General features: G+C 39.9%; 1 protein-coding gene across 4 annotated transcripts in view; it reads right to left on the bottom strand.

Moving 5' to 3' along the window:
* The window catches only part of triob (trio Rho guanine nucleotide exchange factor b), a 110,866-nt gene that overhangs the window by 34,310 nt on the left and 49,538 nt on the right, over nt 1–27,018 (bottom strand). For all 4 annotated transcript variants that reach the window (XM_067602128.1, XM_067602124.1, XM_067602125.1 and 1 more), the window contains 18 exons: nt 22,437–22,628; nt 21,149–21,280; nt 19,108–19,338; nt 17,688–17,810; nt 17,268–17,459; nt 14,324–14,493; nt 13,192–13,366; nt 8,152–8,347; nt 7,259–7,425; nt 5,242–5,361; nt 4,010–4,108; nt 3,828–3,920; nt 3,377–3,526; nt 3,071–3,185; nt 2,603–2,718; nt 1,237–1,359; nt 657–851; nt 155–270 (listed from right to left, as the gene is read on the bottom strand). In XM_067602128.1, coding sequence (XP_067458229.1) covers nt 155–270; nt 657–851; nt 1,237–1,359; nt 2,603–2,718; nt 3,071–3,185; nt 3,377–3,526; nt 3,828–3,920; nt 4,010–4,108; nt 5,242–5,361; nt 7,259–7,425; nt 8,152–8,347; nt 13,192–13,366; nt 14,324–14,493; nt 17,268–17,459; nt 17,688–17,810; nt 19,108–19,338; nt 21,149–21,280; nt 22,437–22,628 — 2,705 coding nt within the window. The remainder of the gene's footprint in view (nt 1–154; nt 271–656; nt 852–1,236; nt 1,360–2,602; nt 2,719–3,070; nt 3,186–3,376; nt 3,527–3,827; nt 3,921–4,009; nt 4,109–5,241; nt 5,362–7,258; nt 7,426–8,151; nt 8,348–13,191; nt 13,367–14,323; nt 14,494–17,267; nt 17,460–17,687; nt 17,811–19,107; nt 19,339–21,148; nt 21,281–22,436; nt 22,629–27,018) is intronic.

Below are 27,018 nucleotides of genomic sequence, written 5' to 3'. Positions count from 1 at the left end.
AAAAGATATGTTTTCATATGTTTGCTGGAAATGACTGAATTATTCATCCAGGTACTGCAAAGGAAACCTGTGATAAAGCTTCACTGCTGTTCCCTATCGAACATCAGCTGGCCACCAGGAGATTGCACACCAGAGAAATGTCTGTTGCACTCACTCTTTTCTCCGCGCCGATTTCCTCTTTTCCTCATTGAGTTCATGAGCAGCATCCCTCAACTTGACCTCTGACCCTGGAGCACTAGCTGGGATGATGTCCAGTTGTAGCTCTTTACTCTGAAAACACAGGACACAGTGGCTATTATGTTGAGCATAACATGCATGTTAGTCATTCACTAGTCAACACACCAATGTGTGATGTATTTGCTTTCTCTTCGCACCAGCTCATTAAAAAGAACTGTTGGGAGATGGAGTTTGAACAGGAACATGGGGTTACAGAAGGTGAAATTTGATTTGAAAATCTTATAACTCAAGTAAAATACATGATTTTGTTTTGGTCAGTCTTATATGTAAGATTAAGCAAAGGTTGTATCTTTATTCCTACAACCTCTGCCAGACATACAGTATCTCTTGTGGTCTTATCATGATCATCATACATAAATGCAGTTCATCTTCCACAACACATTGGAAGAATAGACCTGATATTAACAGTGAGCACTCACAGCCTTGTTGGAGTCGGAAGAAATGCCGAGCGCTGTTTCCAGGCAAGTCCGGTATTTGTCCATGCGGAGAGAAAAGTCTCTGTAGCGCTTGTCCACTGAGGACACCCATTTCTTTATCTCCAGGGCATGGGCGTGGCCCTTGTCACAAAACCCATCCGCCAGCTGGATCAACAGCTTTACCCGCTCTTTGGTTTGCTATCAATAGAGAGACATTTAGGGAGGGGATAGAGAGAAAGGAGAGACGGCAACAGAGAGGCAGTGCCGGTGGAGGAAAGGTAGATAAGAGAGAGACATAGAGGAGAGAGAGACAGAATTAGGAATCAGTGTGTTGCTTGATGGACACAATACCTTGTTCTCTAACACAATAACAGTGACACAGCAAAGAGGAAACAGGACAATACGCTGCCCTGGGAACGGGCCTCCCAGCAGAGCGCAGGAGTGTGCAAACATACACACAACGTAACACTACGAGCGCAGCAGCAGGAACAAAACACGCAGACGCACAGGCAGTCTCTATCCTTCTCACCTTCTTTTATGAAACAATGGATCGATAAACAAATATAAATACACAGACATGTACCTTAGCTGTGATCTGGAAGTCTTCGTGCTCTTTCAGCAGCTCTTGTGTGTGGTGGATGCTGGAGCCGGTGGATGTGTGTGTGGACAGGTAAAACTCCCCGGTGTCATGGATCCACTCCAGGGCCTGAGGAAACAACCAATCACAAGTGAGTTCATTTGCACGGCAGGGATTTTAGTTACACACAGTCACACAATCTCTATTAAATATCCAAATCTGACGACCTGGCCAACTTTCAAATAAGCTGGTAGAGTACCAGCTTATTTGAATTTTGACATTTTTATCATTTTAGACACAACAATATGATACAGAATTATATCTTTGTATCATCAGTTTACTATGCAGATAGAATCTGTTACCACCTATCAAATTGTTCCCCAATTCAAGCATTTCTAGTATTAAATTTCCACAGGTTCTACTTTGTTTCTTGTCTTCACAATGTCTGTGTACTTTATAACTGGGCCTGCAGGTGATATCTCCTTGGTCAGCAGTGGCAGAACTGGTCCAGTCAAACTGTGAGACCAGAAAGCATTTGGACCCTGGGGATAAAACCTGGATTGCCCCAGAATAGCCATGTCCTAGAAACATCTATGATGTCCTCTGATTTTATTGGCTAAGTGCCTGCGCTGTGCTATCCAAACACCACAAGGGGGAGCCACATGTCTTATATTTATACAGCCGCTGGTCGCCGGTAGACAAGAGTTAATAGCACACCCCAAAAGTCTGCTCAGTGTGTGGAGTGTGGAGGGATCCTGGCTGCTACTGAAGACAGTATTATCCAAATTCTGTCCATCTTACATGTCCCTGTATCTTTGAACAATGGCTGATCTAAGACCTGTTTGCTTCTCAAGTTTGAGAAGTTGTGTTAACTCCTATTTTTCTAAAATACTGAGAAGCTTTACAAACAAAATCCCAGAAGTTAAAATGTTCAGTTCCATCTGAGTGGTGAAAATGAGTAGTTGGAGACATATTTTTGGCAATGCCCTGTAATAATTGTAGTGTTTAAATTTACTGGGCCACATAATGATAGCCGTCTTTAAGACTGTCATTGTTGCAAATGTCTGCCAGATTACATCACTTCCAGTATATTTGACATGTATCATTTACTAAGAAAACACAAGCTGCTTGTTTAATTCAAAAAAAGAGACAAGACAAGATTGAAGTTGCAGCTGGATGCTAACTGAGAAGAGCCAACTCGCTGATTCAATTCCAACAGGAACCAAACAATAATGAAGAGGCCTTTTCTATTAACTCTGTTGAGTAGTAAACCAAATGACACAATGTAATGATCTGTTTAACCCTGTGTTCAAGCTGTTGCTTATTGTCAGTGCACACATATACACAAGCACCCTCAAATATAAGCACACACCTGTTTGGCACTGCGTTCAAACACTACATATTGCTGGCACTGGTCCAGCCTCCGCTTCCTCATGGTCCAGAAGTGAAGCACTCTGTTCTCTCTCTGCAGCAACTCATTCAAAATGTCTGATGAAACACAACAAGTGCACATAGAGACATTTGTTCAAGCATATGTCATCACTGTACAGGAAAATACTGAACACCTGAATTTATAAATCTGTGAAAATGTTAAGTGAGCCAATACGATCTTGTTAAAGATAAAACACTAAATAATAAAATCAGCTTGCAAAGGTGTGCTGTAGTTACCACTTCTTGTACAGAGAAACACAGTGTTTAAAGAGATAAATACCTTGAATAACCTGACATACAGTTCTGCAGATGGATAACAAGGCTGAGCAGGTGGTAAATTCTTCATGGGAATGTTTTTTAATGATAAAATGCAGAAACAAAACAGATGATCACTGAGCTGTCTACTTACTCTTAACCTGAGTCTCCGGAGCTTTGACGTGGGACAACATGCCGGGCATGTTGACACTGTTCCTGTGCAGGTACTTCAAGAAGACATCAGCATTGCGCCTGGCCAACGTACAGGCCTGCGGAGAGAAGACAGATGTCACTTACATCTTACACGTTCATTTGCTTCTGACTGATTTTACATGTAGTCCTTGAGTAATACGACACAAAAAAAGCCAGATTAACTGGTCAGTATTGAATATGAGCTAAAAAATAATGTTAATAACAAATAATTCCTCTGGGAATTTAACACATATTTGCTTATTCTCACCTTGAGGAAAGCCTCTTTCTGCTCCAGGTGTTTGCTGATCATGGGAGTGACGTGGTCTGACTCACTGTTGGGGCCCAATTTATCAGCACCACCACACCAGTCTTCTTCTCTCTTATACTCCTGCTCCAGGCTTTCCAACACACTGCACACCTGAGACATAGATACAATACATTAAACCACTGCAACACTGACCTTCTCCTGCTCCTGACTATTATGCAAATTGTGCAACTGCAAATCCTTGAGAGCAATATCTAAAATCATTCTTTAACACCGCGGGTCTACTGAAGTTCAAAAAGGAAATTGTATTTCTATATTCCAATTTCATCATTTTCACTCAAACTCACTCCTGTTTGAGATTATCTCACATACATTAACACCTGTCTTAATCAGTGGACATGTGAGTGATTTGGCACCCACTCCTATACACACACACACACACACTGAAAAGTACCTGTTCGGAGGTCTTGTAGAAGGCCACAGAAGCATTAACCAGCTTGAGTCTGTCCTCCATCTTCAGCATTAGCTGCTGCCAGTGGTCTGCCACCTTCAAATCAAATAAAACAAGTTAGTTTGCCATTTACAGCAATAATATTTATATTTTCCTCGACAGATAAAATTGTAAGAGTGCAATACCTTTTCTGCACAGTCCCGAATCATATCCATGTCATAGTGGTTAGCCTGGAGCAAGGCCTCAGCCTTCTGCTGTACCTGCAACGCGCTCTGATGGGTTTTCTACATGGGGGATGAGGGTGAGATAAAAAACAATGAACTGCAAGAGATATATGAGCTATATCACAATGATTGCTTTGAAAATACGACCCCAGCTTCCTGTTGGCCCTGCAGGGCAGTTTAGTGTGGAGTAGAGGACTGGGGAGCAACAGTGGAAAGGCTAAATAAATAAATGTAGTGTCTGATTGTAGCTGTGTCATAAAGATTGTCCTGGAGTGAGCATTCTGGGGAGGAAATGAGATAGTGAGGTTCAAAAAAAAAAAAAGGACAGTATCTGGAGATTTTTGTGTCATAGCGGTTAGCGTGAAAAATAAGGCTTTTGCCCTTTTCTGGACTCAGATCACTTGAGGGAAGGAAAACAGAAGAAGATAAAAGAAGAATGAAGGATTTCCTGCTGTCTTTGATAATGTTGGTGCAGCAAAAATTTTAATGTCTGCAGCACCTGCAGGGTATAGTCAAGGAGAACATTCCCATATCACTTCTCACCACGCAGGACCCATTATCAGGTTATCATACCCTGTATCTGATTGCAAATATGGTTAAAGTGTGCATGTTACAATTATAGTCTCACATAAGCAAATAATCAAATAATCATAAACAGAGCTTTTCCTTGTGCATCATTGTGTGTGTATGTGAGCTCCGTAGAAGTAGGTGAGGTACAGGCCTGCATTTAAATGAGCCAGGCTCGAAAGAGTTGAAAGAAAATGCGTCTTGCATAATCAGTGGAGAGAAAGAAAATAAAGAAGGGAAGCAGAGAGAGAGAGAACAAAGAAACAGATAGAGATATTCGTTATTTATAATCCCATTTCATGTGTGACTTGTGAGGAGAATGGCAGGCAGTGCAGAGAGATATGAACCTGAGAAGAGTTTTGGAAAGGCAAAAGGTTGAAGGATGAAGGGCAATGTAGCAAAGGAGATGCAGAAGTAGGGTAAGAGGGAGATGAAGAGTGGAACATAAATAGATGAGGACAAACATGATGACAGGGAAGGTGAATAAAAAAATGGGAGTGGGATATATATATGGACAAGAAGAAAAACACACCCTATGGCACAGAGCATGTGGGCATCTTCACATTCCTCTAAAGAGGCTAATAGAGGTGCCACAACAGGAGAAATATGATTGTTTTTCCTTTTACCTCTATTGCATGTTGGAATTGTTCGTGTTCTTTCTGCAGCTGCTCAGCCTCTTGTAACGAGCTGGCTGTGATCAGACCAGCATTCAGCATGGACTCGCCATTACGGATCCAACCCAGCACCTACAACACAAATACACACACAGCACAAACATAAAGGAGAACAAAGAGTTTTTTTTACTATTCAATCTTTAACATACTAGTCTTATTTTCATAATTCATGCGATGGATACATTGTGTAAGACATTTAATATAATTTAAAAAAAAGACCCATCTTCCCACTTTCCAATTTCTCACTTTGTTCTTGTCTTTGCTTCCTCTCTACTTCTCTCAGCTCTTAACATTCTCTCTGTGCCCTCCCCCTTATCTGTCTCTTCTCATATATATTCTTCATTGCTTCTTCAACTCTGACACCTTTTCATTCCCTTGCATCCTCACACTGTTCCAGTGTCGATCCCTTGGCTCTTTTCAAATCTCCCCCTTCACACGTTTCCCTGACACCCTGCTCTATCTTTTCACCCCTATGTACCAAATCTCTCCCCACCCACATTTGCTCATAGTTTTCTTGGCCTAGTTATAGCCAGAGGGTATGTTAAACACACTCTGTCGAAGACACCTCTCTCTCTCTGACTCAGCATGAACACCTGCTGTGTGGGTGATGGGCAGAACTGCAACTGAAGCTAGGCTATATAAGTGATGATGCAGCACAACTTTGACTCTATGTTTCCTTTGTTTCCATTGCACTTGCAGTGTCCCGAGGCAGGACAGGCATGAGTGTTAGCTGCTGAATATCAGAGGAGCACATGCTGCTATGACGTAATCCTAATATTTGCTGGATTAAGCAACAGAAGCCGTCGCTCGAGAAAACTCTAATTCATGAGTGCTATGCATACATAATACTGCTTATCTGTGGGTTGATGAGTAAAAATAACAACAGCATCATACTAGCAAAGCACTATCATCATACTGTCAGATCTGTTCAATCAATATGCTGCCAGCGCATCTTCTGAAATGTTTTGCTTCAGCACTCTTTGGGTGTAATTTTTGGTTATTTTAGTCTCAGTTTCATGTCTGCCACCACTCTGTTCCCTTTTATTAACTCTAGTGCAAGATGAAGCATGAAGCCTGTTGTTATTCAGCTGAATCACTACAATAACAGGCCTAGCGATGAAAACTGGCACTAGGTTTGTTTTTGTTTTGCTCTGAAATATCAGTCTATCTACATTGCAAAGTCCACACAATTTTCTTGCTGTGATTGTATTCAACTCTTGAATGAATATTTGGAGGGAATTGCTAGTTAACAGACTCCGCACTGACACGACAGTAAACAAAGAAATTCTATCTCCTTCTCTCCCAAGTCAGATTTTCTCTGGTCTATTTGTCTACTTTAGCTCTGAATTCTCATTTATCTCCCTCTCTTTAAAGCTTGGCTGAACCAACCCTACTGTATCTCTCTGTCTATTTCCCCCAAAGGCAGAAAGAGATACAGAGAGAGAGAGACAGAGAGAGAGACAGGGAGAGAGATTGTTGACACAGGATGAGTCATCTACCCATGGTCATGTACAGACAGAACATACTGTAGCCTTTTAGCACTTCAACATGATCTACTGTAACATCACGGCACGCTGTAGCAATAAGTTGTCAGAATTCCTTTCTACAAATCAGTTTGACCTCAGTCTTAGAAGGAAAACAAGTGTTTATCTCTCACATGCAGCACATCTGAGCATTTATATACAAACATACGCTTGAATGTACAGTTAAATATAACTTTTGTTGTTCATTTTCGTAATATTTAAATGTGCTTTAAGTTTCCAAAATGTTTAATCTGGCCTGAGTAAAAGCAGACACTGAGAATAACACAGGGATTATTCTTTCATAACTAAAAAGCCTCGTGTTTTTGTAGCTTGTTTTTTAGAGTGCCTTTTAAAATCCAACATACAAGCTCCAATCACTACTTCCGTGTTGTATTACCGTCTATCCTCGTAACACCCTCTTGTCCTTTTCTTCTTCTAGTACGTACCTGTTTGACTTCAGCCTGTAGATGCCTCAACTGGACACACTGCTCCAGATGTCTCCTGTGCTGCTCCGCTGCCAGGTCCAACTCTTGCTGCTTCTCGTGAAGAAACTCGAGCAGGTCCTGGACCCGGGTGGCCATGTCCACATCTCTGTCGCATAACAGCTCCACACCTGCATGACATGCAATGGACATTTTATTATGTAATCTGTTTTTCTCCTTTTTTCTTCCTTATAATTCACTCAATCATCATTTATTGCTATTTACATGGGTAAATGGGTATGGATGTAGAGATATTTAGCTATTTGCACACATCTCCACATTCTCTACTTGAAAGTACAAGGAAGGGTATCAAATATGTATTTCATAAATGTACTCTTAGGGAAAACAGCCAACAATTGGATGACTACAGATTTCACATTTCTGAAATCATTCAATATTCTTTTGACTGAAAACAGTCCAGAGGAGTAATTGCATTTAAATGGAAGCACAAGCTCAGCTTACATTTTTAATAACACAAAGCCATGTAGACAGTGTAATGTTGATCTTGTGAAAGGTGACTAAATTATGTCTGAAAGCTATTTTCTGTACAAAACTTTCATGAATTTTTTAGCATTGGTAAAATCTGTACTCACATTTTCATAGTATTATGTGCTAGTCGTAGTTCTAGCTGCAAGGTTGGCCCTGGTAAATAATTATTGTCCTGAGGCAAGCTAAAGAGGTAGCTCTTGCATATTTAGTATCATCAGAGCCTGACTTTTGCTACTAAAACTATATTATAAACTGTGTCAAACAACCAAACAAGAGGCGTAGTCCAGGTCATCTAAATGATTCCTCCTACTTATCTTAGTACTATACCCTAAAAAATACTAAATATGCTTGTCTATTCCGTCACTCACCAGATGCCTGGACCTCTGTGACATACTGCAGCAGCTCCTGTCCCTGGTGGATGACGTCGAAGGTGAGGTTGTTCATAGTAAGCGCCTTGTCTGCATGGTGCTGTAGCCTCTGCTCGGCCAGCGTCAGGTCCTCTGTGTCAAAGTCACTCATCTGCTGGGACAGTTCCTCGTTCCATGACTCTAGATCTGAGATGATCTGAGAGGGGAAAAGATGGGATAAAGTGAGTAAGAAACTAGATAAAGTGTTACATTACACATTAAATTAAGAAAAAAAAATGTTGCTTGTATTTTTGACTTCATTGGATACTACATGGAGGAAAATATTAAGATGAAATGATGTGTGATAAAGGACTTAATTCAAACCAAAGATGTAAAGGTTTCGTGGTAAACATCTAGTAATTTTGAGATGATAACCTACCCTACAAAAAATATTTTCACCACCACAAACATTAAAAGGGGTGTAAAGCACAGTAAAAAAATGCACAGCAATTTCAATATCCATATAATTTTATGATTAAGAGAATTTTTGGATACCAAGTCAGACAGTTTAATTGCTGTAACCCAGCACCTAGCTGTCTGCCATAATAAGGGATAACATATTACACTGGTGATGCATGACTGGTAAAGCAGATGTACTGAGATGTCAGCGCTTGTCTTGGACTGCCCACGCACACTGAATCATGATACCAGGAGCACCTTGATCCTGGCACCATCCAGCTCTGTCTGTCAGGCTTTTTTTGTTGTTGTTGTTTTTTTAAACTAACTCGAGAGGTGTAGTCTGCGCTTTGTTTCAGAATTTACACACCTACTGCTGTGGGGCATAATGGAGTTACCATAAATTCTCCAATTGTGGCAAAGGCCTTTATTTACTGCAAATGAAGAAAGATCAAGGTCTCTATTTGACATGTACTGTTATTAGAAACAGGCCTTTAGCTCTAATTTCTGCTCTTTTCTGATCTGCTGTAGTTTGTCATGTTCCAGGAGTTTAGGGAGAATAACTCCAGATTTGATAAGAGTTAATAAGAAAGTGAAATGTTTTTGTTAAACAGCAGAAGGTGGTATGGTATGATATACATATGTTGTTGGAATGAAGGAAACAATGGCATGGAATTTACCATGTTAGTCTATAGTACAGGTACCAGTAATGTCAATTTGTTCTGTTTTTGATAATCCCCAGCCTTTATTATGTATTAGACTTTATTTGTTTGACCATTGATTTTTATTTGAGACCTGGTCATTGACAGAGTGAGGTTATATGTTAGTGTCAGGTTGGAGCTGTCAAGAATGCATTTACAGTACTGTAGCCATGACATGATCCATGACAGACAAAACTGATCTAATTTCAACATTCATGCGACATTCAACATTCAAGTTGGAAGTTTCTCCAAAGGTCTGACCCTAGTGTCTGTCAGCCCTCAACATTCAGCTGTTCTGTAACCTTATAAACTAATGCAGAGAATGTGTCAATTTGAAATGTGTGGTTACTATGCCCTTGACAACTGAATGTCTCTGAGAATTACATGTGAGCAATGGGAAAATGTCAGGCAGTAACTTATAACTGTGGTAAAATCTGATCTATGTATATAAATGAAAATGAAAATGAGATGCTTTGGCAGCTGTCCTCTTTCATTCATGACATCTTGTGTCTTAGAGGACCTTGAACAATGGGGAAAATGAAGTCAGTGGAAAAGGTAAATCCAGTGAGTTTCAATGTGGGACAGAAAGAGAAAAGGTTAACGGTGATACACAAAGTCTAAGAGATGCAGAAAGGAAGAGAGGAATGTGGATGTTAGCATGTCTGTAAGCTCGTGTGACTAAGATAAGATTAGAACAGCAATGGTTGAGTAAGAAGAGTCCTGAAGTGAAACAGATTATCTGTATGAGAATGTGATCCTCTCAGGCCATGCCATTTTAAATTTCCTCCATCGTTCAGGTAGCCTATGTCCCCGGGCTAGAACTGATCCGATCCTGTTGAAGTATGCTTGAGATAGAGATTTGATTCAAAATGCAGCTACAGTATGTATTGATAAAACCTGGCAAAGAAAAGTGCTGCGTTTTAGCAATAACAATTTACTGTAGTATGATTGTTATTTATCACCAGCATTAAAGCCTCCCACTGCTCCTAACAGTTGGCTACAATTGAATGCAAAACTAATTCTGTGTAAAAAGTGTACTCTGTAAATAAAGTAATACATCAACATTTATGAACACCATGAAATTTAAAAAAAAAACAAACAAAAAAAACAACTCACAAAATATCGGTTATTATTATCTTAATTTCATTTTTGGGATTCTATTATAGGGGGCTTAAAACTTTCCTCAAAGATAAAATGAACAAACAACAAATGCCAAACAGGAACAAGAGGTCAACAGTTAATGTGGTTTGCCAAAAATAGCTATCATAGACGCTAATTGTAGCTACTCGAAAGAGCTAATATTGGAGAGGCCACTGATCTTTCCCAAACACACACGCTGACCAAAAAAATGCACTGCATGCTCGTGCATGTAGCTTCAGTGTGGCCAGCAACATAAATTTCTCATGGATGTCTACATATCTGGCTGCAAATTGTCTCTGTGAAGCAGATATCACTATTCAACCATCTGCTTTCTCCCTCCTCGTTCACTATATGAATGTTAGTACCAAGTCTAAACGTCAGCAAGATGCAACCAAAACCAGTAACTCAGGATCATCTATATATGCATCAATTCTCTCTGTGAAAGAGTGTGTTGCTGCTCAGGCTGCACCTATTCTTCACTGAACTAAGTATGTACAGTAATGGCAGCTTTATGCTTGAAGACAGCTTCTTTCCACATATTCAGCTAACAAAGCAGGGAGGTCACACAATATGGGACCTGCTGATCTCTACGTAAACACAGGTTGACTGCAGACTGGCTTCAAAAACGTGGATTCAGACAAGACTTGGACCCTAGAGATTTCCTCTAAGTAGCAACATTCATAGCAAAACAACTCCCTCGTCTTGGTTCATTACAAATCCATTTAAACTGTTTTATCTAGTATCCCAAACCATAAATAGACTACAATACAGAAAAGTCTGTTTCAATACTGGAAGGTTCTTAGCACACCTTCCCGCTGAGTACGTTTATACAAAAAGTAAGATAAACCTCTTCTGCAATACAGAGCATTATTCTCTCTCCACGTAGCAAAGACTGTTTGCCTTATGACAAGGCACTGTAGGAATTTGGATTCACAGAAATTTCCCTGCTATGAAATCTCCTCCATTCAGAGATGTGACTTTCTTGGCTAGCCAACAGAGTAATCTTATCAAGTTCTTTCATTGCAGAATAATATAATACCCTTCCTAACAAACATGATAGTTTCACAAATCTGGCAACAAAGTAGAAACTTACCAAGCACTCAGTTGCACTCTGCTCTCCTCTCCTCTTACAATTGAGTAAAATGCCCTCTGTGTGCAAAAAGACCATCTCCCTCTGTTACCAGCACTGTGAAAACGAACTAATAGAGGAGATAAACCACATCCAAGTCTCTTTTTCTCAGCGGTGTGCAAAGATACAGAGCTTATCATCAGAAAAGAAACAGACAATGTATGTCTCACCTCAACCCATGCCCTCACCTCAGACACACACCCCCATTCAAGCGAGGAGGGAGTGTCCTAATGAATTTGCATGTGTGTGTGTGTGTGTGTGTGTGTGTGTGGGCAGGGAGTGAAGGGAAATAAATGCCTCTACCTCCACCCATCTTCGTGCTTGAGCACTGTGTCATATTAATTGCATGTCAATGTGTGTGTGTGTGTGTGCACGTGTGTGTGCGTGCTTCTGTGTTCAACATGAGTGATTATCAAATTCACCATCATTCCCTGACCTGACATGCAGAGCTAAAAAGAGACTTATCTATTCTTTTGGACTTAACAACACAGACAAAACAGACATGAAACCAACCACAGAACTTCTATTAGCACACAGTGGAGCAGACTTAATGCAGGGCCAGACATGTAATACAAAGCCATATACTTCCACAACAGGTACAATGATTAGTTAATGGGTTATGGGCGCTAATGTTCTAGGTATTAATAGAAACATAATAATGATTACATAATCCTCTGTTCATTAACACAAACAAAAGGTGCTTTGCCTAAAAAAATATGCCTGAAAACATCTGAAAAATCTGGTTTGGCAGACATTACAACATGTAACTTTACCGAATATTCTCCCAATGATTTTGTGCATCCCCTTCAATACAAAGAAATCTAATGGATGCATACTCACACATTTCTTTCAGAGCAGAAGAGGTAACGAATATTGTTCTCACATGTCATTAATGATGTAATTATAACTGAAAACCATTTCCCTACACACACTTCCATTCATGCTCCACAGGCTCATCATGTCCACCACGATTACTCTCTACAACATTTCTTTTCACTTACATTATCCTCATGAATATAAGCCTCTACTGTATTTCAGCTCCAGGCTTCAAAATGAGTGTAATTCATCTGTCAACATGGTATGGCTCGACAAATCTGGTTTGACGGCCATGATAAACATCATGAGAAACACAAAAATACATATTTTAAAAGCGCAGTTATCATATCCGAGCACCAGCTGAGAAAAGCATTCACTCTCACAGTGGGAGTGTTAAGGAATTAGACGATTCAATGCAGCCAGTTGCTGGTTGGGGAGGGAGAAACAGTGGCATGTAGATGAGATGCGTCAAGTGGAACTAAATACTTTTTTAATGTAGCACATGCAAGAGTATGGCTGTATAGAGGGCTGAATCGCCCTTTATGGTGTAACGGTCCATCGGCTCAGAGTCACAGTCATTTTGGGTTTCCATTTTGTCCCTTGACACATGTAACTAATCTTTTTGCATTTTTTGCCTAGCCACAATGAAAAAACAAACAAACAAAAACCCAAGAGGATTAATATGATACATTCAGCGCTCTCTTATCTCTGTGCAACCTTTACACTCCATCTCCTGCTCTTTCTGTCTTTCTCACTCTCACCTTTGCCTGCACAGGATAAAGCAGATATAAATATTCATCATACAACGAGCCTACTCACGTCAATGGCGTCCCTCTCAAAGATGCGGAGCTGGAGAAAGAGCTCCAGTTTGATCTTCCTTTCCTGAAACAGCTCCTCCATCTGGCCCTGCGCCTCGTCCAGCTGCTGCAGCACACTCTCTATGTGAGCCATGGAGCTGTTGTGGGGAGTCTTGTTGCTCGAGATGGCAGAGTCTCTGTGGATTGAGGTCGAATACAAATACAGACAGATACAGAGATTTAGAGGTACTAAGATAAGAACGTACTCGTATGCACATGTATGACTTCCCGATCTTGTGGACACATCCCTGAGGATGTCTAAAATTGATTCTTGTGAATAATTCCCTCCCTCTACTTTGCCAAATTTACTTACTGTTTCCCCTATAATTGTACGGGCCTGGCGGGCTGCCATGCCAACAAGAACCCTTGCCAGGCCCAAAAAAACTTTTTTTTAAATGCCAAAAATAAAGGCAAATATCCATTAATTCAGAAATCAGTAGGAGCCTCTGTGCAGCGCTGTTCTGAAACATGAGTCAACCTCTGTGTTGTTGCCTGGGAAACTCTTGGTAGCGTAATTCCTTTCAGGAATAGGGCAGTGTGTAATGTGTGTGCATAGCGAGTGTGAGAGAGCAGGTGGCAGAAAAGTAACAGTGAATGCGAGCAGAGTAAAAGGAAAGGGTTAGCAGTAAGTTCTCAGTCTGACAGTAAATGTACAGTGTATCAGTTAATAAATGCTGCAGCTTCTCAAGACCAAGAAAAGTCTTGTCTGTTGTTTCCCCAACTGCTGGAAAAGTGAAGGAGGTTAGCCCCAAAGTTAGCGACAAAAGGTTAGCCAAACCTGACCAGGCTCATTTAAGGTGGCCTGACCTTTAAGTTGGACCAGCTATTCTCATTTTAGTGAGAATCAATCAATCAAGCTGCTCTGAAGCAGAGAACAGAGAAGGTCTTAGGCATTGCATTCCTTTGTATTGGTGTTTAGTAGTTTGTTACTTTGGAATACAGAAATTTATAATTGTTCTCACTCTGAGCTCTTCTCAATACAACTAAAGAGAGGGTGTTTGTATGTACTTAGGTTTGATGGGTGTGACTTGCCCTAGTAGATTAGTACATTACAATATCCAGACATTAGTGTAGCATGTATTAATAATTTTTACCTGAGCTGTTGTATGAGGTCCTCTCCCTCCTTGATGACATTGACAGTAGCCTGCAGGGTGGTCTGCTGCTGCTGGCCAAAACGTTTGATCAGGTCCTGCACGGCCTCCACCGACTCTGCATATACATCATCCAGCAGTTCCTTCTGAAGCTCCTCCAACCACGTCCACAGCTAAAACAGATCGACAGGGAAAAGCGAACCAGTTAAAATGCAGCATTGTGTAGTATTCACCACCGATGACAGCTCCTTCTTCAGAGTAGGGAAAAACTAAAGAAGCATCTAAACAGCACCTGTTGTAAACAGTGTACACATGCCGGAGGGGGTGGTGCCGATCCACAGAGCGCTGTGAGCTAAACACAGACTTAAGGGTCGATCGACAAACTGCCAAATGGACAGGCAGAAGATGGGAGACAAAAATCAAATCCAACCAGCTCTGCTCAAAGCTGGTGTTTTGTCAGTGGTCATCTTTGTAACAGATTAGCCATCTGGGTGTGTTGGCTCAGCACACTAAAGCCCTGGCACACCATCCAGGCCGCCGGAGAGAGACCCTGGCACCCACTGTTTGTCTAACACCAACACTGCTTACTCAAAAACAAGTCTGCTTTTGGTATTGTTTCCATCATCCACTAACATAAAGTATTTTACATTTTACTTGACATCTAAACAGACAGACACTGTTGTTTGGAAACCAAATATTCAAATGAAGTCAGCTGACTAAGTGATTTTTTTTTTTTACTAAAGCTTTTTATTTTAGATTAGGCTAAACTAGACTAGCCTTGATTTTCAGTATTTGGTGGAAGCAATCTGCAGATTGGTACACATTCTGAGTCACAGCTCCTTTTGTCAAGTAGACATTCCAGTAGGTTGTCTTCTGCTCTTTCTATTAATGGAGATTTATTAACAATGTTAGAAAATATTAAGAGATAATGCCTTTTATCTGTGTACTTCATGAATATCAGTGCAAATGTATCTTTTCTCCTTCAATGTAGTTCATGCTCTGTCTGCACAGTGAACTGTTTGTTGCCTTTCAACATGCTGGATTACATCCAAAGGCTTCAACAGAACTAGCAGAGGTGATGGGCAAGAGAGTTTGAAATATGGAAACATTCACTTGTACACACATACACACACACACACAGGAGAACATGCACACATGGATGCTCACACATACACATGCACACACACACACACATAGTGACCTGCACCAGTGTGAGCTGACAGATGGGATGAAGGAGATTAGTCCATATGGACATTAAAGACTAGCTTCATTAATAACACCGTGGCTCTGTCTGTCTCTGTGAGTCTATGTAAACAGGATGTAGTGTTAACACATGCAGAGCACAGTGCTCTGTCAGTGGGGAGAGGTTAATTTTGACAGTTAAAGATTTGCAGTGTATGACTTTCATATTAACATAACACTGTGAGAGGAATTCAGGAGTCAGGCACTGATTAGCTCTGTATCCACACAGCATGTATGGATACAGTATACCCTAGCCACAGTGTACAGCCGCCTTAGCCTGTATACTTGTTTATTTATTTTTTGAGAAGGCACTAGTAAAGAGGGAAAGAGTAGATTCACTATACTGGAACAATCTATGACAGAAGTCTATATGAGAAAATTAAAAAGGTATACAAAGTACTAAAGACAGCAGTTTTTTGTATAAAGTACATGAGTGTGTTGTTGAAAGAGTAATTCAAATGGTACATGTGTATATCATTTTGTTGCAAAAAAATGCCATTTTGAAAGAGGATTGTTATGTTTTGATTGCAGAATGAGTTTCATTTTGACACAGAAGTGAGATGTTTATCTCCAAGTGTTGCATCTTGTTTGGCTTGTGTGTAGAGTTTTGACACAATGATCCAAATTCTAAGTAAGCAAGTAAGCAATTGCAAAAAACTGTAATAAGGAAAGTTATAGGCATGATTATCATTACCACAGTGAAGGAGGAGGCAGATCGAGGCAGATTGCCTTTAATTTGTGTAAACACAAGCGCACAACAGAAGGAAAGGAAAGCACAGATGTTTGCACAAGGAGAACATAATGACTTTGGCTGGAACATGTTCAGCAGCATTTTGAGGAATGATGCACATTTACACACAAACACACACACACGTCTCTCTCACTGTCTAGGCAATGATTTTAAAAGTACATTTTTGGGAATGATTTTGTTCAGATGTAGAAGGCACATTTTTGCTCATAATCCCTCATGAGACTCGGTAGAATATATCTAGACGACGGTGAAATATCTGTGACCAATCTGACATAAACTGCCATAACTACTGAACACAGTGTGCAATTGTGGCAAAATTAAAATGACAAATGCCAAAATAAATTGTGATTAATCCTGAAAATTTGATGCCATTTCACCTATAGGTGGCGCTTCATCAACATGATACATATGTACTTGACTGCAACTTACTTAAAATTGTCCTTGTAAAAGTCCTGACATAGGATATAGTGCTAATTGCTACTGTAGAGTTACTATCACTATGTGATGGTTTTGATACAGATCTGTATGCAGATTAAACATTTTTTAAGATTTGTATTATTAAAATACCATCTTTAAAAGGAGTGTGCAGTTCCAATGGAGGTATGCACTGCTCTGTAGTTACTTGTGTCTGTATTTCACAGTGACAGCTGTGGTAGGACCGTTGACTGCAACTGCAATTCTGACTTTTTTATCGTAGTATAATTATTGTCAACATAGAGGTCAGTTGTACACAGACATATGAAGCAAAAATGGCTCTTACACTGCCATTGTTAGACATAATATAAAATGATGATCATTACAGAGGAATTTCCTATCTTTTTGTCATATCACCATGAAGTGTGAGAGGCAGCAGCTAAAAATGGGTTCAGCTTTAGGCCAAACAGACAAGTCAGGTTGATGTGGTAAATGAAGTTAATTGGAGTTGAAAGGAGAAGAGGGGAGAGAAATACACACCTCTTTGACGTGTGTGTGAAAGGCAACCGACATGTCCAGCAGGACTTTACGTTGCTCCACACGTCGCACAAAGTCCTGGATGCGATCTTCTAGCTGGTGGGCAGCCTGGTAAATTTCCTCTGGGTCACATTCTCCAGTTTGGGCCAGTTGTTCTGCTGCCTCTAGCAACTTGTCAGCATTGGTGTAGGTGTTCTGAAACATTAGAGCAACGTCACATCCAGATCATTTTATTAACATCTCAGTCCCTGCAAAGCTTCTACAATAGAACGCAACCGTCAAACGTTTTATCAAATATTTCATTTGAATGCACATTTACTGCCTTAAGGAAAAGTATGTCACATGATGAATGATTATGCTTTTTTTTACTTTAACACTTTGAACTTCTTATCTTTTATCAAACTCATTACTTTAAAAGCTCACCTGTGCAACCTCTTCAAAGTCTTCATGTCTCTTCTGCAGAGCTCTGGCTCTGTGTAAAGACTTCCCAACGCCAGTGTGTTTACTGAGGAAGGCCTCACCATGATTTTCTATCCAGTCCAGCACCTTGAAACACACACACATAAATACAGTATATGTATGAAGTTTAAATGCGCATAACCGATTCTCTCACAGTAATCATAAATTGAGAATGCTATATGACTTTGTAACCAGTAGGGGGTGCAATGGACTGGGGTGGCCCTGTTCAAATCACATTAGAGTTACAGTAATCCATAGATGTCATCTCTCTCTCTCTCTCTCTCACACACACACACACTCCTCAGTCTTGCTCCATCTCCCTCTCTGCTCATCCTCCCTTTCTTTACTCTTTTTCTCCATCTGCAGTCTGTCATGTTTAAATTACACAAGTGTGGACAATTAGGTTTTGCTTAATAGGAAATCCAGAGCAGTGCAAAGTGTCAACATTTCCACTGTGGATGAGATTAACTATAAATCTTTGTACATAATTACCTTATTATCTATTAAACAGATGGCCATACTCCATCTGTTTCTATGCGGTATAATGAAAGGGATTTTCATGATGTTTTCAAGGTCTCTGAGAGAATATTTTGATGGGACAAACACATATGAACACGTGCACAAAGCCCTAAACACTTTATGTGGCAGTAAACTGCGTCACCATGGAAACCTCTACCAAGAGAAATGGGTGATGAAAGAGAGGATGGATGAGGGGAAAGACAGAAGCACAGAGATACAGTATAACAGAGACAGAAGGAGGGAAGGAGGGGGCAGAGAAGCAGAGAAGACTTCATGCCCAAAGGGTAGAAACACAGAGAAGACACCAACTCAGTAGTTTTGATCTAAGCGCTCTGCCATCCAAACAGTCACACAGAGATGGAGACTCTCAATCTTATAACCCAGGAGGAAATAAAAGAAGGCTTTGAAGAAGCTAGAGCTGATTTTATGATATCCTTGATACCACACCCTCTGCTATCCAGTATTGAAATGTAAACTTAATATTCTTCCAAAAAACAACAAATATTTAATGGATCATCAGAACATCAGTGTATGTTCACTATGCCTAACTATAGATACTATATATAAATACTGATTCAGTAGCATCAAAATGAATGTACTAAAACTGAAACATAGAGGCACGCCTTGTGAAAAACTCAATAAGTTTAAATCAATTTCAGTGAAAAAATCTTTGGATGAATAGGTCCGTGCATTGGTTTTGCTTTACATCATTTAATGGATGAGTCACAGAAAGCTTTCATGTGTAGAGTAGCTATGATGGAGCAGCACTCTCAGTAGTCTCTAGTATAATCCTTGTTCTGTGTGTGTGTGCCTATGTATGCATGCACAGAGCTGGTGCACTTGTACGTTTGCATGCGTCTCTTACTTGCTGTACATCCTGCTGAAAAACACACAGCTGCAGACGTTGGTGCAGGCGAACTTTGCGATGCTGCCAGATGTTCTCTAGTTGCCTCTGGTGATGCAGCACCTCATGGATGATGTCCAGGACGTGGTGCACCGCTTTTGAGTAGTTAGCCGATGCCATCAATGAATCTGCACTTCCTGGGGTCAAAGGTCGCTGCAGTTTGTCCAAAAGAGACTTCCCATCCTGGCTTACCTGTCAAAGGTGACGTGTAGTTTGAGAAAATTTTTGAAAATCATCAAAAATGTCACTTCAGATGATATGAGATGATAAAATGTCTCAACTCTCAGCTACTAAATTTCTCAAGTTGAGATGGAAAGAACATATTAATTATGTTGTACTTAAGAATCAAGAAAACCTATTGTATAATTAGAAAAGTAAGTTATTTGATAGACAAACAAGAGCTCCATACCTTTTATTATAGTTTTATGTATCCTTACTTCTCATACTGCAACCTGGTGTGGGCGAGTACACTTTCTACAACCCTACAAATATTTTCCTTAACCAAAAATGTTTCGTTAGAATCGCAACCCATTAAGAAAATTCATGTCATATTTTCAAACTAAGTCACAGATTCACTCCAACTCAGCCAGACAGTTGTGTAATCTGCATTTTCCCAAACATCTCTCTAGCCAAGGTCATTTTCAGTTACAGTGGGGTACAAACTTAGGTTCAAATTACATCGTCCTTAAAGCCCTAAAGACCATATGTAAAAAAAATACTTTAATCTCTGTTTTATAACTTTGTTTTCTTTCATTTCTTGTCATAACATACTGTATACAGTCGAGTGACAAAAATAGCGACAAGAACACAGTCTGTATACAGTATATAAAGAACTGTGCAAAAGTTTTTGGCACTTTAGATGTTTAGATTCTTATCCATTATGCAATTCCATCAGGTAGGCGTCTGATCAGTCCCAAATTTATTCTGCAGCATAACAATGATCCCAAACATACAGCCAGAGTCATAAAGAACTATCTTCAGTGACAAGAAGTACGAGTCCTGTAACAGATGGTATGGCCCCCACAGAGCCCTGATTTCAACATCACTGAGTCAGTCTGGGATTATATGAAGAGACAGAAGCAACTGAGATGCCTAAGGCTGTATTCAGACCAAATCAGGCGGGGCGGCGTTCAGCCACAGGGTCCAGCGGAGGTGTGTGGGGTTGTGGGTGTGTTTATTTGTGCTCTAGTACGTAACTGCAGTGAAACAATCAGAAAATAACATTTTATTGATCTGATTCACTGGCTTTCTCGCTATCAGCGCTCCCTCTCTTCATTCACTCTCTAGCTCACTCGACCACTGCTGCTCTCTCTCTCTTTTGCTTGTGCTCTCTCTCTCTTTCTCTCGTCTTTTTTAAAATGAGTCGGGAAGCCGACAGCAGAGTATAACTTTACTCATCAAACAAAGAGAAATGTCCTTCCCTCCTCCTAGTAATGTCTTTGTACTCCCTCATGGCAGAATTTACAGCTCTGATCAGTCTGATCTCTGGCTGTGATTGGCGTTGGGTTGTGTTTCTCCAAAAGTTGACTCTGGCTCAACTTTCCGGCCGCAGTCTGGTGCGGCGCCGCAGTGGCAAAAACGGCCGCAGCCAAAATGCACTACCCCCATTAAAATAAATGGGAGGGCTGACGTTTTTGCTGCACCGCCTGATTTTGGCTGAATACGACCTAAATCCACAGAAGAACTGGCAAGTTCTCCAAGATGCTTGGAACAACCGACCTGCCAAGTACCTTGAAAAACTGTGTGCAGGTGCAGCATGGTCACACCAATTTCTATCATTTTTATTTCATTTGTTTGATTTAACTTGTAAAAGCAAATAAAATACAAGCTCAAAAGGATGAATGAATTGAAAGAGCTGATTGTTGTTGTAGGCTTGTGTGTTTGTACATTTGCATTCTGCTGAGTTGGTAGTAATATTTGCATGTACTTGTGTACATGAGTGTGTGTTTTGCATAGTCACTGGTTTGTGCATGCATGTGTTTGTTTGAATGTGTGCACTGACCTCGGAGTATGCGGTGGTAATGTGCTCATATAGTCCCTGGTGATGGTGGATTGTGTCTTCCAGATCCTGGAGTTCAGATGGCAGCTCTCCTTCGCCACACGCCTTGCACCATGGCTCTACTTTACTCATGTACTGAGGAGAGAACACACACAGTACAGATATTGTATAACAGGGTAGATATACACATGGGAACACGTACACAGACATAGACCCACATACATAAACATACAGTGTTATGAAGACTGAAGTGCTATGTTATACACATCAGCACTGTGCTGTGTTCTAATGCACAGACACACATGATTTGAATGCCTCATCTATGTGTTTGGTCTGCCGGTTCTCAAACTTGAACTCTGTCCAGACTGTTAGTATATTCAGCTCAGTCAGTATTTATCATCTGATATCTATGATGATGTTAGCAGTTGTGACCCGATAAAAACTATATTACATTATATATAATATGTAAGCTCATACTTTTCCACATACACGTTATTAATAGTACAGTCCATGCACGTATGTATGAGCAGTTCAGAGGCAGTTTTGATCCCTGTCAATAGTTTGACCATAATCCAGTGAAAACAAAAAATGACTCAAAGTTCAACTTGGAGAAAAGAGGCAGCAGATTAAAGAGCTCTGTAGAAAGCTTTGATAAAATAATGACAGAAAGGTGATTATTCTGTAAAGGGAAGGAGATGACAGGGAATCTCATGTCTGTAACACTGCTCTGGCCAGCTATATTGACAACAAAATATCAATAGTTTACAAGGAAGTCCTGAGCATTAAAGACTGCACAGAGAATGAGCCAATCAGCAAACAATAGGTGTCATCAACTAACTAATGCATTTAGTACTGCAACCGTAAGCGAAACAATGGGCGATTATTTTTCTTCCTCTTGTTCTCTCCAAATTATACTTCTTTAAAAGTATGTAAAAGCATGATAAGGTTTGGATACTAGACTATTCAGGAAATCACAAATGGCAGGATATCTGGTCAGCCTCTAACATTCTGTAATAGATATAATATGCTGCATTCCACCTCTGATTTGTACAGTATGTTTGCATGTAAGAATGTAGAACACCATAAACATATGCAGTTACTTTCTTGCATTCCAGCAGAGCTGCCAAAAGTGTGTTTAGTTTAGCCAAAAATACATGCGTGTGTAGTGATCACATGTGGATATGCAGATGTGTTTTTGTCAATATTAATAAGCCAAGAGCCAGAGATCTACTGTAACTTGTAGCACATATGTGCATGTCAGATCTATACTTCATTTTTTGTGTGTCTGTACCTGGTCTGCTTTCTGGTGGAAGCTGGCAGACATCTCCAGCAGGGTGCTGCGTTCGTCCAGCGCTGCGGCGAAGGCTTTCCACTCCTGCTCCAGCTGTCCTGAAATCTGCTGGATCTGCTGGGAGGCGTAGTGGCCTGACTCCAGGAGCCGGTTCCCTACTGACATAATCCGATTGATGTTCACATACACATTCTGTGTTTAAAGAGAGACAGAGAGACAAGAAAGCACAGATTAAAACAAACACAAAAGTCCTTAACTTTGTATCTGAATTTAAAAAAAAATCCTTATAGATAATAGTGTAATGTTAATATTTGGGTATCTTGCTGAAGTAAATGAACAGGCTGCCAGGTAAAGTATTGTTGTGGATTCATTTTGGGTGCCATGATGCATGAAGCTTCAACAATGTTTTCAAACAGCCAAGATTGGCTGTATTTCTGCCAAGCAATCAAAGTGTGTTTGTGAAATATACTGTGGTGACCACAATTACATTCATGCACACAGGGAGTAATGTCAGAGGGAATAAAAGTCAATACATTACATAAAACACACACACACACACACACACACACACACACACACACACACAGAGTCATGTTTCCATCACTTCAGAGGACATTACATTGACTTACATTCATTTCCTGTAGACTTATCCTAACCATAACCATAAAATTAATGATTTATGTAAGGGGACTTGCTTTTTGTCCCCATAAGGATGGCGAGTCCCCACAATGTGAGGAATACCTGATCCACACACACATACACACACACACACACACAACCTTGTGGACATTAAAAAGTCATTCACTTGGGAGACATAACCCCATGTGAATAATGAAAAGAAACCCATTTGCCTTTTAATCTTTCAGTATTTTTTAATATATGGGCTCCAAGCTGTTTTGTGTAGATAGGCACGGATCAGCAAACGCTAATTAACAACTGTGTTAACAGCCTGTTATTATTCTATTCAATTACTGCTCCTGGAGCCTATTATGATTCTTAGTTTGCTTGTTTCAATCACAAAGGGAAGGAAAGATGAATCCAACACCAGCTACAAACCTCAAACAGAGGCAAGGTCTTGGGAGAGGTGATTTTTGCAACTCAAATTACGAGTTTTCATCAAAGCTACAGCCACTTAATTGGTGCTGTGTTTTGTTTAACCTTTAAGGCTTTGAGATTGAATTCTGATTATGCCTTTCTCTGATATTAGGATTTAGAAACAGTTTTAAATAGCTTTATCTTTGCTTGTGGGAGTTTTTGCATGCAAAACAAGCAGAGACATTCCCCACTGTCCAAAATCCAGGAAAATCTTGAAAATGGGACGTCAACAGCACTAGATTAAGTCTGATGTTGGCTTGAGGATAATAGAGGCAGTGGTGTGCTTAGAAGTATGGCTCACATGAGCAATCAAGTGAGTCCAACAGCTCTTGAATATACAGCAGTAGGTAAGTTTGATACACAAAAGAACAGCAGTGCACAGAGGAACTACTGTAATCCTATTATACATTTTACAAAGACACAAATCAAACATCACAGGAGAAACTCTAAGCTACATGTGGATCTTATGTTATCTTATATTACAGGAAACTACAGCAATTTTTGGAAAGGACACATGCACAAAACGACCTGGAGAACACACACTAACCCATAAGAACACATGCACTTACACACACACATAAAGAAGAGGGGAATAAGGGCAGAAAGGGAGAACAGAGTTACCAAGTCACAACCAATATACCTAAAGGCCTTTCAAGCCATCTGTAGGACATTATGAATTAGATTAAATAACTCAAACACACTGGGTGGTAAAGGCTTAATCCAAAACTGATGGACGGAAAGGGGGTCGGAGCAGAGATAGGGAGAGGGTATTCCTAATTTAAACCTTATGAGGGTGTGGGGCAAGTCTAAGAGTGGTAGGCAGAGATGAACAAAGAAAGCAAGACAGTCAGAGAGAGAAAGAGGAACGAGGAAGACAACACTGCTGAGAGAGAGACTAATAAATCTGCAAAGTGGGAAAACAAATGAGGCCACAGTAGTATTTGCTTTGTGAATGAACTACAGAACAAGATGAGCTATCCATGACTGTCTTGCAAACAGGCAATGGGGAGAGATGTGACCAAAGTCATTCTCTATTTGCTGCCTCGTGCACTTAATGTATCTTCAGCCATCTCAACTCAGTGTCTGAATTCTAAATGTAAAATTATTTTATATATGTATAAAAGAAATACATTTATTTACTATATAGTGCCCTCCACAGCATGCACAATACTTTTGCTAAAAAATCTATGGTGAAATACTTCACCTTTGCTAGACAATTTGCTGGCACATCTCATTGAAGACACAAAATGTTGATGTTTTTGATATCAGATTTTGTCTGATATCTCGATTACTGCTTCCTGTAGACCAGGGTTAGCAAACAGCTAGTAAGCTTGGTGTTTCAGAGAAAAAAAATGGCTTAACAATGCATCATTGGTCTCATGAGCTGCATTTATGATATGAGTTGGTTGTCCTTCACACTACTTTTTCCCCAAATTGTTAAAAATTCAGTCCCTTTACTCGGTGTAACTCATGTATTACAGTCAATTTGGTGCAGGGAGAGTTACTTTGAGAATGAGGATTACTAAACTGAGCTCAGAGGACACTGCTACTGATTTACACACTTATGATAAACAGTGTGCACTTGTACACTCATTAATAAGCTGCATCTGCAGAATGCATAGACAAAACAAACATATAAGATCAAAGAAAACTGACTGAAACCCAAACCTAAGCCTATATGTGTTTGAACATCAAATGAAACAGTGATGTTATTTTGTGTCAGTGTTGAATCAAATGAAATGAACATCAGTTATTGAACTTCAGGTTGAAACAATGGTTTGTCAGCTCAGTCTATTAGTAAAGTCATTGTCTCCAATTTCCCTGCTGAATAAAGACAACTCATCCAAACAATGTTAACCACAGCTTTGAATAACTGACACCGTTCACTGGGAGACTTCTTATCTCACAGATCAATGTCACCCTAATTATCCAGTTTTGACTTTAACTATCTCATGTATCTATAAAATATCATCGTGTGTAAAAACTGAATGCAAATCATCTCCATGCCTCCAGGACTGTTCCAGTGTTTTCCATTTTTATTCTACTTAACATGTTGGTGTACTAAAATGACCACTTATGTACATTGTATAACCTGTATTATATACATATTCAACATTTTTGTTTATGTTTGTGATCTATTACTATTTGCTGTTAGCCAGTTGCCCCACAAGGTATATTAAAGTTTTGCCATTGCTTTTATGGGCTTCATATATGTAATAGTATACAGAGTGTAGTGTTCTGTATATCATTATAACAACAGCTGCCAGGGACTGGAGCCATTGCAGAACATAATCAAACCTTCTATTTACCCAGCCTCATTGCCAGGAGTTAAAACTGCATCTCATCTCTATGTTGTCCCATTTGTGGTCCAATCATTTTTTATTTATGTTGCAAGATATAAAATAGTTTCTAAATTTATGTTGGTAGGAGCCTCTGCTTTGTTCTCTCAGTGTCTCCTCCTACTAAGCTATTCTATGCACACATAACACACAGTCACCTACAAACAGAGACACATTTCAACAATGGAGGGGCCTGTGGCAACAGACACTGCTGATGATGAATATATGACAATGGATGCTGACAAATGGTCTTATAATGACGATACCTATGAAAATGGAGATACACTTGATCTTGATTTAAGAGACGAAAAGGATTCAAGAGAACAGAAAAGAGAAGAGTTGACAAAAGAGAAAATTGCAACCAAAAGACCTCTGCAAAACACCCAAACCCAAACACTGAACGGCTCCCTGTCCACCCTCTAACCAACAGATACATCTCTATCAGATGCCCTCCAATAAATGCAAACAGAGGACCAGGAATGAAGCAATCACCCCCAATTAGTTAAGGTACATACTCAAATACAAATAATGTAAATACAGGTAATACATAAAACACTAGCATATTATCTTCTGCTTTGTTTTCTTTAGGTGTGCTACAGTGTGTCTGGTGGTGATGTGTATTCTGTTACTTGGAGGGCTGCTTGGTATGAGCATCTACTGTGTATTGACAAGTAATTTTCTCTAAACGTTCATCTGTGATATCACAACTTCAAAATGTAGCAGACCTTACCTTATGACTATACTTAATACAAAAAAGAGAAGTGTAGAAAAAAGAGAACTGCATAGTTTCTACAATATAGTAACATACAACATTGATTTAATCCATTCAAGGTAATCTTGTAATGTCTTGTATAGACGTACTGAGGGTTTAACTCTTAAAAACCTACCCCCCCCCCCCCCCCCCCCCATTGAGGTTGATCCACATACTATTCTTTGATTGTAGGACATGTAGTTCTTAAGGATTTATTACAAAGTTTAAGTTGTATACTGCGCCATGCGTTGTATCTGAAATATATAACGTTTTGAAAATGACCACAATGACCAAAAGTTTGGCCATGAGTGTACATATATTAGTAAATATATTACATGCTCATAGTTGTGTAACTTTTCATAGTACTAGAAGTCTGTCATAGTTTTGCTTAGTGCTA

The sequence above is a fragment of the Thunnus thynnus genome, chromosome 10, assembly GCF_963924715.1.
Source record: "Thunnus thynnus chromosome 10, fThuThy2.1, whole genome shotgun sequence".
In the NCBI taxonomy this organism is placed as follows: Eukaryota; Metazoa; Chordata; class Actinopteri; order Scombriformes; family Scombridae; genus Thunnus; species Thunnus thynnus.
This window is presented reverse-complemented; position numbering and strand designations above follow the sequence as displayed.